At 47.1% G+C, this 17,906-nt stretch overlaps 1 protein-coding gene across 1 annotated transcript; it reads left to right on the top strand.

Annotated features, from left to right (window-relative positions):
* Positions 1 to 1,981: 1,981 nt before the first annotated feature.
* On the top strand, positions 1,982 to 8,195 carry LOC141986069 (UDP-glucuronosyltransferase 2A2-like). Its single transcript, XM_074950229.1, has 2 exons — positions 1,982 to 2,717; positions 6,825 to 8,195. The coding sequence occupies exons 1-2, from the start codon at positions 1,982 to 1,984 to the stop codon at positions 7,463 to 7,465; spliced, it is 1,377 nt and encodes a 458-aa protein (XP_074806330.1). The 3' UTR covers positions 7,466 to 8,195.
* Positions 8,196 to 17,906: the final 9,711 nt, after the last annotated feature.

Here is a 17,906-nt window from a genome sequence, read left to right as displayed (position 1 = left end):
GGGCCGGGCACAGGGCGGGGAGCTGCCGCTGGGTACTCTGCACCCACCAAATTTTCCCTGTGGGTGCTCCAGCCCTAGAGAACCCAGGGAGCTGGCGCCTAAGGCGCCACTTTTGATGTGATCAGTGGGGGGAGTGGCTGCTCCCCCCGCTCCTCCCTTGGCTACGCTCTCCCGCCCCTAGGAACCAGAGGGATCTGCCGGATGCTTCCTGGGAGCTGCCCTAGGTAAACACCGCTGGGACTCCCCACCTTGCCCCCCGGCAGGTGCCTCTGGCTCTTAGGGGTGGGGTGGGCACTCACTACAGTGGCCCATGAGACCCTCCTGCCTGGTTCTGGGGGCAGTCAGGGGAGGGGGGTGGATGGGGCAGGGGTCCTGGGGGCGCGTCAAGGAATGCAGGGGAGTTGGATGGGGCAGGAGTCCTGGGGGAGGCGGGGGTGGGCAACAACCCCCTCGTGGGGTGAAGAGGGAACCCGTTGTTAAGATTTTGGCAGCTCATCACTGGCTATACCTCTGAGTGCCAGAAGGTGGGACTGGATAACCAGAGGTGGATCACTTGATAATTGCCCTGTTCTGTTCATTCCCTCCAAAGCACCTGGCATTGGCCACTGTCAGAGACAGGATACGGGCTAGATGGACCATAGGTTTGACCAGCGTGGCCATTCTTATGTCCTTACGTACACAGTGATGTGTGTTGGTAGATAGCCAAGCTATCAGTGAGTAAGGTTAAGATGGATCTTAGTGTTTTTCTGCTCTTCAGGCAGCTAATAGGATGAAGGGTGGGGGTCCAGGTTACTGTGGGAGCTGCTGCTGGCTCTCCTTAGGGAGGAGGAAGCCCTCCAGCCGCCACCACTGGTCCTTCAGTGAGCAGGCAAGGCTCACTCCTCCCTAACCCACCACAGCTGGTGCTGCCACTCATGAGACTTTGAGGGGAGGGGGCTACCCTGGCCCAGTATTCCTCTTCTATGGGTCACCCATCCTCAGGGCAGAGGGCCAGGAAAGTGGTGCTCTCCCCACCAGCCTTGGAGCACATGGCAATGGGAGGCACCAGCCCCTCCTCATTGCAGAGAGCCCTTTGGGGGATTCACCAACTCTGACCCCTGCTACAGAGGCCTCTCCCCACACAAGGCTCTGTGCTGTGGTGGCAGGTTGCCTCACCATTGTCAATAAGCATTTCTTGAATAGACCTTATCACACCGCTTGTAACAGCGCCACCTTCTGGCTGCCACTAGTGTCACCACATCTTTTTTTTTAAAAGCGGGGGGCGGGGAGGGAGAAAAGAAAATATTTAGACCAAAAGAAAAACCTGTGTTAAACTAAATGTAAAGTTGCTATGGTAAGTAAGACAAACATTAGAACAAATAAATACCAATCATGTTACAGATAAAAAAGCAAACCTTCATAGTCCTGACATCATGATATGCTTTCCAGTGGCCCTGCATGGGAAAATTAACAGGAGGCCAATCATCATACTTCCCTAACAAATTGACAAGTGAAGAGCATCATGAGACATTCCGTACTTACCCTCATTTCCATGATTAATATTTTTGTCTGGAAATGCCTTAGTACTGCCACCGATAAAGCCAAAGTGTTAAATTCACCCCTATGCAGAGGGATCAACACAAGGCTCATGCACTCCTTAAGTTTCATTTGAAGCCCTATTTTTGAAGACTTAACTAATGGTTAGGGTTTCTACTGGCCCTCTTTCTCCTCAGCCGAAACTAACGATTAAAAAACAAGTGGAAAGAGAAGGGTTAAACAAGAAAGAAATACCATAACCCTTTCTGTCTTTTTAATCCAGACACCTAAACTGTTCTTGTGTTTCAGGTGTATCCGTCACCATACAGGTTTGGAAAACCCACTCTTCTGGAGCATGTCTGTTTGTCGTTAGGAGTACTGGTCAAGTGGCTATTCCACATCACTGAGAGACTGAGAAAGTGATTGAGAGTGAAAATTTTATTCCTATCCAGTCACCAAACCCACCATGGCTTTCGCCACCAGTGTGTCAAAGAAGCACATCCAATTTATAGCCTTTCAGGTCACTCTGATAGGAACGGTCTTCTGTGGGAATGTGCTTATTTGGCCTGCGGAAGCCAGTCACTGGCTAAATGTTAAGATCATTATACAGGAACTGATACGCCGAGAGCACAATGTCACCATCCTAGTATCAAATGCTTCCCTCTTTATCACACCGCACGCTGAGACGTCTGAGAGGTTTGAGGTGTACCCGGTGCCCTTCGGAAAGAACTACATTGACTCCTTGATCAAGGAGATTGTGAACTTGTGGCTGTACAACAGACCAACCACACTGACCTTCTGGCAGTTCTACAAGGAGCTCGGAAAGCTGATCAGCAAAGCGAATAAGATGAATAGACAGCTGTGTGATGGTGTGCTAGCCAGCCAGGACTTAATGGCACGGCTGCAGAGGGACAAGTACGATGTGCTTCTGTCCGATCCGGTGACTATCGGTGGTGACCTAGTTGCTCTCAAACTCGGAATTCCATTTGTGTACTCTCTGCGGTTCACACCAGCCTCAACAGTGGAGAGGCATTGTGGGAAGATGCCCTCTCCGCCTTCGTATGCACCCGCAGCCTTGTCTGAGCTCACAGACCAGTTGTCATTCAGTGAAAGAATAAAAAACATAGTGTCTTACCACCTACAAGACTATGTGTTTCAGAGCTACTGGGGAGAATGGGATTCGTATTACAGTGAAATTCTAGGTAAGCATTTCACTCTTTCATTCGTATTCTCACTGTTATTTAAAGTCTTAAATGATATTACATCCAAAAATCTATGTCAGAAGAATGTTCATGTGGCAAAGACAAGCACTTAAAAGTTAGGAGGTGCCAGAATTAAAGTTGCCCCATACAACATCCGTCCAGCCCCACTGTGCATCTGCATGGTCATAACTGAGCCTTGCCCCCCACCACACTGTGGCAGAGCTAGGAATAAAATTCAGCTCTCTTAGGTTCCAGTCCAGTGCCTTGACCATGGGAGAACAGCCTTTATTATTATTTATTATTATTTTATTTTATTAATTGTTATTTGTATTACTGTAGTGCCTGGGAGGGAGCCCAACTCATGGACCAGGACCCCATAGGGTGACCAGATGTCCTGATTTTATAGGGACAGTCCTGATATTTGGGGCTTTGTCTTATATAGGCTTCTATTACTCCCTACCCACTGTCCCGATTTTTCACACTTGCTCTCTGGTCACCCTGGGACCCGGTTGTGCTAGGCACTTTAAGGACCTTACAATCTAACCTTTCCAACTGTCTGTCTCATTTACTGTCCCGCTGATGCACTCAATGAGGTAGGGGTCCTATAGAACAAATTGCATGTGATTATGTAATTAAAGTGCTTTATAATGTATACTTACAAGAGGATAGATGAGAGACCAGGGTTCTATTCCCAGCAGTGCCAGAAGTGAACTTGTGTCTCCTGTGGACTACAGTTATCCCATCTCTAAAAGAGGGCTAATGATGCTTGTTTCTCTTCCAGCACATGGACACAATGACTAGCTCAGTAATAAGGGGTGTGAGGTAACTACTAGTGCCAGATGTTGGAAGAGGTGACACTAGAAGTCCTAGTCCCTAGCCCAGTGCTGCTCCTAGACCAAAGGATGTTTGATGGAAGTATATAAGTGTAACCCACTGGTTCAGTGCTGTTATGTGTCCCCTTCAAGTGGCTGGTCCCCATAAGATAATAAAACCTACAAGTGCTGCTAGCTAATTGAGGTAGTTACTGTTTTAGCTCATGTGGTAAAGGTCTGTACTGTGGAATTGGAGGTCCTGGGTTCAAATCCAGCTGAGAAGCAAGCAAGCACATCATATTCCCCATTCCCTCTGTGCTTTTTGTTAGGTTCAGAGGAGACCTAGTGATGAACTCAGTCAGGAACCTTCACACAATGCTCGTGAGCCATATATCCATAGATTTTTAAGGCCAGACAGATCCCTTAGTCTGACCTTTGTCTATGGATCACCAGCAGTCCCTATGGCCTTTCCATAGCTCCTTTAAAAAAAAAAAAAAGCCTAATACCTTTCTGTATTTTATGTACCAAATTTTCTTTGTGGCCCCCGGCACAAGATGTCAGCCACATAAGCACAGGGGTAGACATTTCACCCCTCATGAAGGGTGAGCAGAAAATGTTACAATCTTTTTTTATTTTGAAAAGAGTCAATTTTTTAGTGTGCTGTTTCTTAGGAATCCCTAGTTCAACTGACTTGAGATTCTCTCTATGAAGCCAACCCTGGCCCACGGCACAACCTGCCAACATTCAGAATGAACTGTCATTGCTGGGGCATTTTTAGAATCTTAGTTACAGCCTAAATTATAGAGAGACTACTGCCACGATGTTCTAAACAACCACCATGGATACTCTCCTTCATGAACCGCTTCCGTATTGGGTAGCACTAACATGACCCAGAACCCAAGCCATATTTTCCCCTAATGGCAAGATATGTTAACTTTGGAGGCTCTTCTGTGATATAAGGCTCAATACAGGGGTAACTGGGTGAAATTCTCTGGCTTGTGTTACATAGGAGATCAGATTAGATGCTCTAATGATCCCTTCTGGCCTTAAAATCTATGAATATAGTGAAGATGACTTTCAAGTTTTCTCTGCGTCAGTGCTACAGATCAGTTGTGGATAAACGGCTGAAGATAAAATATATTCTGCCATTCCTTTCCAGCATGGGCAAGTTGGCTGGGTGAGTGAGAGGAAAATTCAGAGGTTCTCAGTGGGTATACTGAAATCAGGCATGGCTTTGTAACCAAAGCCCATACATACATCATAGGTTAGTTAAAACCAAGCCTCTCTTTTCAAAACAAATTATGCTTACATACACTGCATCCGGTAATAAGCAATGAGGGCACTGCAATTTCTGTCATTTCACATAGAACCCTTGTTCTGAATTGTTGTCAGTGGAGCTAATCTGTGTTGTAACACAGATAGTTTACTTAAATACTAATTACATATGATCAGTGGATGACATTTTAATAGGTTTGAACTGCACCTTCAACTCCCACTGACTCCAGTACCTGACTGAGCCTCAGTGCACCTTGCAAGATTGAGCCCTTAATGCTTCAGGAAAATGAACCTCTATTGTCATATTGCAATCTTGGCAGATCACTTGACTCACCGTGGTTTCCCATAGCTATTCCATTACAATATCTGTCTGCTTCTGTAGGGGAAGAATGGACAGAGAGAATGAAAAAGGAAAGAATGATCCAAACAGTACACATAAGCTGCAATGAAAGACATTAGGACAACAACAATGCGACTTGGCAAGCAATGAGAAATATTGCCATGCAGAAGCTTAGAAGCTATTTTTCTCTCACAGTGAAAGGGACTTTAAGTGATTTCTTAAGTGCAGAGAAAATAGGTTACCAGGAAAAAAACTACAGGCTTTACCAAAGACTTTAAAATCCAGTCTACGGTACGTTACTGTCACCTAGGGGCATGAAGAAGAGCATACAGCTCTTATACCAAACATCTCATTGCATAGTCAAGTTCCATTTCAGGTACTTATTTGTCCTGTGTTACGATAGTATCTGAGCATCTCACCATCTTTAATGTATTTATCCTCCCGACACCCCTGTGAGGTAAGGAAGTGCTATTATCTCCACTGTACAGTGTCTGGGTCACCTCAGATCCCAGGGGGTCAGGGAAAGGAGCTCAACTCCCCTTCCCCCAAAGGAGCAGGGGCCCTCAGATCCTGGCTCACATATGTGGGGCAGGGAGAGGAGCTCAGACCCAGTGTCAGAGGGGCAGAGTCCCCCAGGTCCCAGCTTGCACGGCGGCTGAAGGAGAGGGGCCCCAGAAAAGTTAGAGCTGCTTCTAAATTAGCTGTACTACTCAGGGGAATGTTTCCTAAAAAGAGGGAACCCATTTATCAGAGGCAGATAGTAGCAACAGGCCTGCAGCTCCTTCTCCAATTTCTGCCAAGGGCATTGAACTTGGAGGGCAGTTCAGGTTCAATGGCCACAGCATGCCTCCTTCAGCCACCCAATTGCTGAGAGAACAGGCTACCTGCAAACCCTTTCTTTTCAACAGAGCCCTGGTCTTGCTGCACATGTGTATTTCATTCTCTGCAGCAGGTGGAAGTGGGTGGCCATTGTTTGCTGCCAGGGTTATTTGGCCAGCCAATAACACGGAGTCGTCCAGCAGGATCCCAAGCTGCAGACCAATTTAACCATCTGAAAGACATCCTTGATCATTGGGGATGCTGTAGAGGAGGCAAGTTCTTCAAACCATTTCCCTATTTGTGTGCGTGGTCAAACAGTGTTGCTTTAGAGCTGTTTCATTCTAAGCAGGTTAGGTGCCTAACACCCTTTGAAGCTAAGGGGAGTTAGGCACTTGTCTAAATACCACTAGGCACCTAAGCAGTTTACGCACCTATCTGCCTCATTAGGCACCTAAATACCTTTGTAAATCTGGCCCTTATCTCTGATTAAAAGTCAGTGGGTGCCTAACTCCCTGTTGTGCCGTTAGTTTTAAAATCACATGGAACAGCAAGTTCAGTGTTCACTGCTTGTACCGTCTGATAGGGGGATCTGCAAAGCTATTCCATGCTGAATAGAATTTCCATCCAGGTTTTCCAGAAAGAGATGGGTGTTTCATAAATCATGGGATGTTTCTTACTGACAACATGAATTTTGTATGACTCACCCTTTTAAGGCGGATCCCTGTGTGAACACAGCCTTTGTCTGCTGATTCACAGCTGCTGCAGGGATGCTACATTTGCAGTGCATCTGCAAGATATTTCTTTGCCTCTCCCTGCTGACAGAGAATGTGCTTTCTGGGAAGGTGCTGGTGTGGCCTGCAGATTACAGCCACTGGATGAATCTGAAACTGGTGACTGAAGAATTGGCAAGCATGGGCCATAACATTACAGTGCTGGTCCATTCAGCCTCCCTTTCTGTCAACACTACTTCAGCTTCCGCTCTTCATTTCGAACCCATTGAGGTTGGATTTACATCTGACGGGCTGCGATCACTGTGGGAAAAATTCCTGCGTTTCTGGGTCTATGAGAAAGCTCAGGTCTCCTTCTGGGAAATGCATAGCACAATGAGGAGCCTCTCGCGTAGCATTTCTCACATCCAGAGGCAGATATGTGATGGGGCAGTAAAAAGCAGGAAGCTGCTGGGAAAGCTGCAGTTGTCCCAGTATGATGTCCTTCTCTCAGACCCAGTGCTTCCCTGTGGGGAGCTGCTGGCGGAGCTGCTGAGGGTGCCATTTATCTTCACCCTGAGGTTTTCCCCAGGCTTTGCATTTGAGAGACTATGTGGTCAAATATTGACTCCTCCTTCTTATGTGCCAGCTGCCACTTCTGAACTACAAGAAAAGATGTCCTTCTTGGAGAGGACTGAAAACCTATTGCTCTACCTCATTCATGACCTTCTGCAGCTCCTGGTTTGGAAGGAATGGGACTCCTATTATAGCAGTGTATTGGGTGAGTTTCCGTAAGTACTCACCCCTATTTTTGAAAGGGATGGGTAACATAAGGTGACAAAAAATGATTGAGTGCAGGGCCAGATCCTCAGCTGGTGTAAATGGACTTCAGTGGAGTGACACTGGTTTATATGAGCTGAGTATGTGGCCTTGTCAATGTAGAGGTTTCACTGGAGGGTAAACATCTGTATATCAGAAGTAGGGAAACATAATCAACGGTCTCTTTTCTCTGAGACAGAGGAAGATATTTGATGAGTCAGTGGGGCTGCCTCTCCTCTGACACTGTTGTAACTCAGGAGTGACTCTACTGAAGTCAACAGAGAGACATTGGCCTAAAACAGGGATAAATGAGGTCCAGGACCCTCTGATTACAGCAGCTTCATTGAATCCATTCCGACCTCTCTCCTCCTTCCCCTTCTCAGCCAGTGACGCTGTCCATTCTGATGACGGAAGTGTGTGGCTGGAATCTCCTCTGAAGCACTTGTTGTGAAGACCTTGCAGGAATGAAGACTCCTTTTGTTATATATGTACAGTGGTGGCACACATGGCTGCTACCAGTATGTTTCACCAAACCACAACTGGCCTGGAATGCCATTGAAAGAGAATAACAAGAGGATCCATGAGTAGTTCACTTCTAATTATTTTCTTTGTCATGGTGCAGCATTTCTTTAGAGCAGGAGGAAGCCATCATGCACATGGTTTGAACATTTGCTTCCTCAGTCAGACACTTCTTGTTTCTCATGTCAAATGCAGCACGGTCCGCCTCAATTATCCAAACTAGGGTCATGTCCATCTTTGGTTAAACCAACTTTGCACATAGACAAGCCCTTACACCAGAAACTCTTCAGCTATCTGAAATCTCACTTATCTCAGTTTATTCTTGCCTTCATTACATTCAGATAATGGAGGTTGTACCTAATTTTGAGACTGCGAGATACATCTGAGAGTATATAATGCCTATGAAGGAGCTGGAGCTGATGACTGCTATTGTTGACAGCAGGAGAGTGGGGTGGGAGGAGGTATTGTTTCATGGTCTCTGTGTGTATATAATGTCTTCTGCAGCTTCCACAGTATGCATCCGATGAAGTGAGCTGTAGCTCACGAAAGCTCATGCTCAAATAAATTGGTTAGTCTCTAAGGTGCCACAAGTACTCCTTTTCTTTTTGCTATTGTTCTGTTGCTCTTCTGCATGGCTTCTTCGAATAGCCTCATGAAACTGCATTTATTTTCTTTTGGTGACTACTTACAATTTTAGGTCTGATTGACAGCCTGTTGGAAAGACTCCCATTGACTTAAGGCATAAGAGGGAAACCCTTGCATGAAGAGGATTAAAGGCTGTATACTCCCTGCATAAGGAGAATTCCCAGGTGGCCAGGTCAGCTGGCTTTGGGGCCCTTTTATGCCATAGAGTGATGGAAGGAGGGCATCAAGGAGTGAGAAGAGGCCCAGGGTATTTAACCCAGCCTAATAGCCTACAGAGAAGCAGCCAACATAGGAAACAAGACAAAGCAGACGGAAGAAAAAAACCTGGTGAAAACAGAGGCCAAAAGAATCACAGGTGAACTATTGCAAATAGAAAGGGCCTGTCCTTGTCTTCACTAGACTTTTGTAGCTGGAGATAATTGATTGACAATTAACTTGAGGTAGTTGATTGTCAGTTAACTTGTTAACAGGTAATTAACGTTTCTAAAGGCTTAGTGTGGACACTCCCCACTGCAGACAGGCTATGCTGATCCCTAGAGAAAAGAACAAGGCCTGTGTAACATGATGAAATGTGTGCCCTGTGTCCACATCAGCCTTTACAAATCTGTTAATTACCTCAAGTTAACTCCAGGTATAAAATTTGGCCTGGTCTACACCAGCGGGGGGGACTCGAGCTAAGATACGCAACTTCAGCTATGAGAATAGCGTAGCTGAAGTCGACGTATCTTAGATCAAATTAGAATCACTTTCTTCGTGTCCTCGCGGGGCAGGATCGACGGCCACCGCTCCCCCGTCGACTCCGCTTCCGCCTCTCGCCCTGATGGCGTTCCGGAGTCGACAGCAGAACGAGCGGGGATCAATTTATCGCATCTACACTAGATGCGATAAATCGATCCCCGATAGATGGATCACTACCCACATATCCAGCGGGTAGTGTAGACATGGCCATGTGAAAGCAAACCCCTAACTGTACATACTGGCTGTAGAAGACATGCTGTCACTTTCCTGGCTTCCCTATCACAGCTCCTATAGGAACTAGCACTGGAAAACAGTTACAGAAACCTACATGCTGCAATCCAGTTGGCAATGCATTTCTTTCTTTCTCCTTAATGCTCTTTTTCCTACAGTAAGTCAATATTTTTCTCAAGTCCCTACTCTATCTGGTGGCTAGTTCTTTCTCTGCAGTAGGGGCAGTAGCAGTTTGTAAGAAGAGCAGTAATTCATCCAGAGCAAGAATTAATGTTAGTGATTGCTCAGCAGAGGGAGTGATTGGACTCGTATCTTGTTTCCTGCTGTGGATTGAAGCAGGCAATTCATACTGTCTTATCCAGGACAGGATTTTGTGCTAGCACAGGTTGATTTTTATTGCCAAGGTATTCCCTGTACTCTGAGATAACCAAGGTTAATCGATGTTGGAAGTTTTAGAACATAACCTCCTCCGTGGGCTGTCCTCTTACGTACTGGCACCTGAATCAAAAGAAGCAGGCAAACAAGCAGGCAGAGTGGAACAGCTTACAAGGAAACGCAGCCACATGATGTGTGGGAAGTGTATTACAGCACTCTTTTTGGTTCTGGGCTCTGGCTTGATTTCAGGGTCCTGTGGGAAGGTGCTGGTCTGGCCAGCTGATCAGTCACTGGCTCAATATAAAGTCCATTTTAGAAGAGCTCACAGACAGAGACCATGAGGTGACTGTGCTGTTGCCTTCATTCTTTCTGGGCACAGATCCCACCAGACTTTCCCCTTTCAATTTTGAGGTGATCCCTGTGCCATTCACAAAGGAGAATATGGTGTCCCTGAAGGAAGACTTTCTCCACATGTGGCTTTATGAACTGCCCAATTTTTCATACTGGGAGACCACTTCCAGGATGTGTAACTTAATATCACAGGTGGTGTCTATAAACAAAGCAACTTGTGATTTGGTGGTGTGGAATGAGGAGCTGAAGATGCTGAGGGTGGCTGCCTTCGACATTCTCCTCGCAGATCCATTAGTGCTGGGTGGGGAGCTAGTAGCAGAGAAGCTAAGAGTCCCATTTGTCTGTACTTTTCTCTATGGGGAACACAGTGGAGCGGCTATGTGGGGGGGTTTCCAGCCCCTCCTTTGTATGTGCCTGCCAACATGGGCAGCCTGACGGACAGGATGCCTTAATGGAGAGGATGAAAAACATGCTCTTTTACACTCTTCAGGATGTTCTGTTTCACCAGGTTTTCTGGAGAGAATGGAGTCAGTACTACAGCGATGTTTTAGATAAGGCTGCTCTTGTTTGCCATGATTGTGTCTTTACTGTGGGCCGCATTGTGTGAAAGGAAGCCTAGTCCAGTGGGTGAGGATTCCAGGCACCTGGCTTCAATTTCCTGGGCCAAGTGTAGCCTGCAAACTTTTGCTGGCAATAGTGATGTCCATCAGGGCTGTGAGGAGGTGTGATCTCTGCCGACAACTGTACTGGCACTAGCCCCTAGCATAAACAAAGTTGTATCGGCAAAACTGCCCTTTTACTTGTATAGCTTGTTTTGCTTAGAGGGGCTGGAATAAGCTACACCGGAAAAGCCCAGTTTTGCTGGTATAAGATGCGGTCTTCTAAGGAGCACTTGCCAAGCTAGCATATGGGCAAAACACTCCTAGTGTAGGCCTGGCCTAAGGCACCTTTTATATCAGTCTAACTGTGTCCGCACTAGGGGTTGTACCAGTATAGGTATTCTGGTAAAAAATCACATCCCTAACTGAAAGTACATCAATACAAAAACTGCATGGAGCCCGCACCTTAATCTCTCTGTGCTTAGTTCCCCAGCTGAACATTCTTGTGACATTTCCAGCCTTGCCATGTCCCTTCACAGCTAGAAAGGGGAGTGAGAAGAAAAAGCCTTGGTCTCAGTGCCCAGCTGTGCCAACTTCCTGCTCTACATGGTGCAGCTGAGCGGGTGGGAGGCAGAGGAGAAAGGGAAAGACCCTAGGAAACTCTGCTGGTTGAAAAACACAGCTGTTTCTCTCCCCTCCATAGATTATTCCCCAGGAGAGGAAATCGGGACCTAAAATCATTCCATCCGTTTCTTTTGGCATGATCCTATAAGGCAGCCCAACAAGTAACCACTAGGCCTTATGGTGAAAGCACTGGACTGGGGAGGCAAGAGATCTGGAGTCTAGTCCCAGCTCTGCCACAGACTACCTATGTGACCTTGGGCAAGTCACTTCACTTCTTCATGGCTCCATTTACTATGGGTAAAATAATCCTGCCTCTCTCCCATCCATTCATCAGCTCGCCTGTTTAGATGGAAAGCTTTCCTGCTGTATGGTTATACAGCTCCTAGCACAATGGGGCCTGATTCTCAGTTGGGGCCTCTAGGTTCTATTGTGACACTGGTAATAAGGTGGCTCACAATAGAATCATAGAATATCAGGGTTGGAAGGGACCTCAGGAGGTCATCTAGTCCAACCCCCTGCTCAAAGCAGGACCAATCCCCAACTAAATCATCCCAGCCAGGGCTTTGTCAAGCCTGACCTTAAAAATATCTAAGGAAGGAGATTCCACAACCTCCCTAGGTAACGCATTCCAGTGTTTCACCACCCTCCTAGTGAAAAAGTTTTTCCTAATATCCAACCTAAATCTCCCTCACTGCAACTTGAGACCATTACCCCTTGTTCTGTCATCAGCTACCACTGAGAACAATCTAGATCCATCCTCTTTGGAACCCCCTTTCAGGTAGTTGAAAGCAGCTATCAAATCCCCCCTCATTCTTCTCTTCTGCAGACTAAACAATCCCAGTTCCCTCAGCCTCTCCTCACAAGTCATGTGTTCCAGTCCCCTAATCATTTTTGTTGCCCTCCGCTGGACTCTTTCCAATTTTTCCACATCCTTCTGGTAGTGTGGGGCCCAAAACTGGACACAGTACTCCAGATGAGGCCTCACCAATGTCGAATAGAGGGGAACGATCACGTCCCTCGATCTGCTGGCAATGCCCCTACATATACATCCCAAAATGCCATTGGCCTTGGCAACAAGGGCACACTGTTGACTCATATCCAGCTTCTCGTCCACTGTAACCCCTAGGTCCTTTTCTGCAGAACTGCTGCCGAGCCATTCGGTCCCTAGTCTGTATCGGTGCATGGGATTCTTCCATCCTAAGTGCAGGACTCTGCACTTGTCCTTGTTGAACCTCATCAGATTTCTTTTGGCCCAATCCTCTAATTTGTCTAGGGCCCTCTGTATCCTATCCTCACCCTCCAGCGTATCTACCTCTCCTCCCAGTTTAGTGTCATCTGCAAACTTGCTGAGGGTGCAATCCACACCATCCTCCAGATCATTTATGAAGATATTGAACAAAACCGGCCCCAGGACCGACCCTTGGGGCACTCCACTTGATACCGGCTGCCAACTAGACATGGAGCCATCCATCACTACCCGTTGAGCCCGACAATCTAGCCAGCTTTCTATCCACCTTATAGTGCATTCATCCAGCCCATACTTCTTTAACTTGCTGGCAAGAATACTGTGGGAGACCGTGTCAAAAGCTTTGCTAAAGTCAAGGAATAACATGTCCACCGCTTTCCCCTCATCCACAGAGCCAGTTATCTCGTCACAGAAGGCAATTAGATTAGTCAGGCATGACTTGCCCTTGGTGAATCCATGCTGACTGTTTCTGATCACTTTCCTCTCCACTAAGTGCTTCAGAATTGATTCCTTGAGGACCTGCTCCATGCTTTTTCCAGGGACTGAGGTGAGGCTGACTGGCCTGTAGTTCCCAGGATCCTCCTTCTTCCCTCTTTTAAAGATGGGCAATACATTAGCCTTTTTCCAGTCGTCCGGGACTTCCCCCGATCGCCATGAGTTTTCAAAGATAATGGCCAATGGCTCTGCAATCACATCCGCCAACTCCTTTAGCACTCTCGGATGCAGTGCATCCGGCCCCATGGACTTGTGCTCGTCCAGCTTTTCTAAATATTCCCAAACCACTTCTTTCTCCACAGAGGACTGGTCACCTCCTCCCCATGCTGTGCTGCCCAGTGCAGCAGTCTGGGAGCTGACCTTGTTTGTGAAGAGAGAGGCAAAAAGAGCATTGAGTACATTAGCTTTTTCCACATCCTCTGTCACTAGGTTGCCTCCCTCATTCAGTAAGGGGCCCACACTTTCCTTGACTTTCTTCTTGTTGCTAACATACCTGAAGAAACCCTTCTTGTTACTCTTAACATCTCTTGCTAGCTGCAACTCCAAGTGTGATTTGGCCTTCCTGATTTCACTCCTGCATGCCTGAGCAATATTTTTATACTCCTCCCTGGTCATTTGTCCAATCTTCCACTTCTTGTCAGCTTCTTTTTTGTGTTTAAGATCAGCAAGGATTTCACTGTTAAGCCAAGCTGGTTGCCTGCCATATTTACTATTCTTTCTACATATCAGGATGGTTTGTCCCTGTAACCTCAATAAGGATTCTTTAAAATACAGCCAGCTCTCCTGGACTCCTTTCCCCCTCATGTTATTCTCCCAGGGGATCCTGCCCATCAGTTCCCTGAGGGAGTCAAAGTCTGCTTTTCTGAAGTCCAGGGTCTGTATTCAGCTGCTCTCCTTTCTCCCCTGTGTCAGGATCCTGAACTCGACCATCTCATGGTCACTGCCTCCCAGGTTCCCCTCCACTTTTGCTTCCCCTCCTAATTCTTCCCGGTTTGTGAGCAGCAGGTCAAGAAGAGCTCTGCCCCTAGTTGGTTCCTCCAGCACTTGCACCAAGAAATTGTCCCCTACACTTTCCAAAACCTTCCTGGATTGTCTGTGCATCGCTGTATTGCTCTCCCAGCAGATATCAGGGTGATTGAAGTCTCCCATCAGAACCAGGGCCTGTGATCTAGTAACTTCTGTGAGTTGCCGGAAGAAAGCCTTGTCCACTTCATCCCCCTAGTCCGGTGGTCTATAGCAGACTCCCACCACGACATCACCCTTGTTGCTCACACTTCTAAACTTAATCCAGAGACATTCAGGTTTTTCTGCAGTTTCATACCGGAGCTCTGACCAGTCATACCACTCTCTTACATACAATGCAACTCCCCCACCTTTTCTGCCCTGCCTGTCCTTCCTGAACAGTTTATATCCATCCATGACAGTACTCCAGTCATGTGAGTTATCCCACCAAGTCTCTGTTATTCCAATCACATCATAATTCCTTGACTGTGCCAGGACTTCCAGTTCTCCCTGCTTGTTTCCCAGGCTTCTTGCATTTGTGTATAGGCACTTGAGATAACTCGCCGATTGTCCCTCTTTCTCAGTATGAGGCAGGAGCCCTCCCCTCTCCTGCTCTCCTGCTCGTGCTTCCTCCCGGTCTCCCACGTCCCCACTTACCTCAGGGCTTTGGTCTCCTTCCCCTGGTGAACCTAGTTTAAAGCCCTCCTATCTAGGTTAGCCAGCCTGCTTGCAAAGATGCTCTTCCCTCTCTTCATTAAGTGGAGCCCATCTCTGCCTAGCATTCCTCCTTCTTGGAACACCATCCCATGATCAAGGAATCCGAAGCCTTCTCTCCGACACCGGGAACCATTTTGAAAGCTGTTGGCTGTTTCCAGTGAATTGATCAAATGTAACACTCTGGGCTCTAGTTTCTATTTTGAACCTTTTTATAAGAATGACAAAATGAGGCCTGATTTCGAAAGGGGCTAAGCATATGCAGGTCCACTTGACGTAAACGGAGCTGCCAGGGCTTATCAATCAGGTCCTGACTACTCTAAGTTTTCGAAGAATGTGTTTCAAAAGGCCCAGATGAGGGTGTGATCAGGGCAAATACTGCAATGAACAATAAGTAGCTAGTTATAAGTGACTAGTGCTGTTGAAATGGAGACTTTTGGGACATCACCCAGTGAAGGTGCAACATACTGAGTTTCCCAGATGAGAAGGGGTAGCAGTGGAGTTGTTGAAACATTCATCTGGTTTTGTCTTTTGAGACTGTAATCTCTTTGGGGCCCAGCCTGCTGTCCTATGTGTCTGTATAGAATCTAGCATACATCAGGAGCTGCTGTACTGCAAATAATGCTGATATGCAAAGGGGGAGAAGATCAATCATTCCCCATGTGAACTCAGATGTAAAATGGATTCATGCTGGTTTGCTTTCCCTGGTTCGATAGGCTGACGTTGCTCACCAAAAAAAAAAGAAAAAATAATTTAAACCTACTGTTATAAAGTTACTAGTTGTTTGGCTCTTTGTCTTTATGTACAAAGAGTTTAAACTGTCTTTACAAAATAAAAAATCTAGACCAAGAGAGGTTTTCAAGAGTGTGTAAGGGATGTAGGAGCACAAGCACCATTGAGGGACTTGAGCTTCTAAATCCTTCGGGTGTTTTTGAACTGCTTCCCCCCCCCTCGGTTCTTTATTCAAATCACCTAATTATTTTTCTAGATACCAGTCCAATTTATTATGCTCATGGTAATTGGTTGTTTATTCTATGGTAGCTCCTGTGAACCACAGTCAAGGCCCCTGTGGTAGGCCTTGTACAGATAAGTAACAGAAAAGATAAGCCCTGACTCAGAGATCTTGCAATCTGGGTGTCAGACCTGATGTGAGAGGTGGACAAAACGGATGCATGCTATTGGGAGAATGAGGTAACAATACATTGACATGAGTTCAACAGAGAAGCGAAAGTGTCAGCTTGCCATATGCCTAAGAAGTGCCAGAGAGGAGTGATTTGTTGGCATCATGGCAGAAGTAATTAAAACTTGTTGGAGTTTGATTTTTATCAGAGTTTTGTGAAATAAACTACAGTCAATATTATGAGGAAGCCGTGCATTGACAAGGTACCTGTGTAACCCTCACACCTCCTGGGTGTGGTGTTCTGTCCCATGTGGTGAGACCACTTCGCGAGATTGAGTCTGCTCTCCAGCCTCAGCTAACAGCCACGTGGCTTTTAGCTCATGCGGTAGAGGCTCATGCATTCAGCTCCAGAGGTCCCAGGTTTGATCCTGCCTGACAACGATGGAGGGGTCTGTCGGTGTTACACCTGCTCTGAGAATGGACACTTCCATGAAACTCTCTCCTCCCAAAGGCTTAACTGGTTGATCCAGGGCATTCCTCGAACGGCAGAAGAGAACATTAAGCTGAGAGACCTGGCTCCTAACCAATTTCCCTCTTAATGATAAAAGCAGGCTCTCATGTTCAAGGTGGAGTATGTCGTGGCTGCTTTATTATCTAGAAGCACTAGCAGTATCACACTTCGCAGTGTATGCAAAAAACTTTGGCCCTGAGGGTGCCCTAGTGATGGAGTGGGGTGGGGCAGAGGTAGAGGTGATGCAGTATCCCATGGAAAGATAATACAGTGATCCATGCCCTATCCTTCAGTTGCCTTCACAGCCACCTCCTCCCAGAGCCGGCAAAGGGCTCTCTGTGGGTCCAGGGATCTGCACGCACACACAGCTGGGGTAGGGTGATTAGGATTGTCCCACCATCAGCCCTGCAGTTTCCCAGAGAAAGATAATACAGTCCCCAGCTCTATTATCATGCCGCCCCTCCCCCACTGCGTGAGACTCCCCTTACAGGAGGGATCCTGGAGACAGCTGTGTTTGGTGGGGTCCCTGTAATCCTGGCTCCACTGCATCATGACTCTGAGTCCCTCTGTGGAAGTGCGGAGGCACAGGGCTTCCATGCAGATTGCCCAGGCCTCTTGCTGATTAGGTGAGATCCACGTGGCTCCTGGGGGATCGTGGGTTTAGTGGGCTGCCCCATTCTGTGTGGGGCCATCCTCCACAGAGCATCTCAGGAGAACCCGTTTCCCCTTTGCTTTGCCTTGGGGGTTTTCCCATAGGGGGAGGGGCAATCTGGCCCTATGCTTTGTGTGTAATAGGTGCTGACCCATGTGACATGGGGGTTCTGCAGCCCTGCCCCCACCACCATGGAGAAATGGGAAGCCAGCAAGAGCACTTCACTTGGAAAGCAAGAGAAGCCACAGCAGCAGCCAAGTGGGCAAGAACTGCGACACTGTGATGTCCTAAAGCTTCCTCTGCCTGCCCGTCTCCGGGAGTGCCTCCCACCTTTGCTGACTCTCCCCAGGGACCTCCTCAGGAACTACTCCTATCACCCAGCGCGGAGGCAGAAACCAGGTGACCAGTCACACACTCACATTCAGGACAAGTGTTCCCAAATGCCGCAGACCCAAGTGGGTCTGTAAAACTATTCATCAGCCAATCACAAATCATGAATAAGTTGGTGACAGTGAGTCATGATTGGTGAAAGAAAAACCAGTGATTACAGGGTCAAGTCCTGGTAATAAGGGTCTGATCCAAAGCCCACTGAAAT

Source organism: Natator depressus, chromosome 4 (genome assembly GCF_965152275.1).
Source record: "Natator depressus isolate rNatDep1 chromosome 4, rNatDep2.hap1, whole genome shotgun sequence".
NCBI lineage: Eukaryota > Metazoa > Chordata > Testudines > Cheloniidae > Natator > Natator depressus.
Note: the sequence above shows the minus strand (reverse complement) of the source record. Positions and strands in the feature narration are given on the sequence as shown.

Coding starts and splice junctions, on each gene's coding strand:
- LOC141986069 (XM_074950229.1), top strand. CDS start 1,982: ATGGCTTTCGCCACCAGTGTGTCAAAGAAGCACATCCAATTTATAGCC. Junction 2,718..6,824: donor GTATTACAGTGAAATTCTAG/GTAAGCATTTCA, acceptor TGTGGCCTGCAG/ATTACAGCCACTGGATGAAT.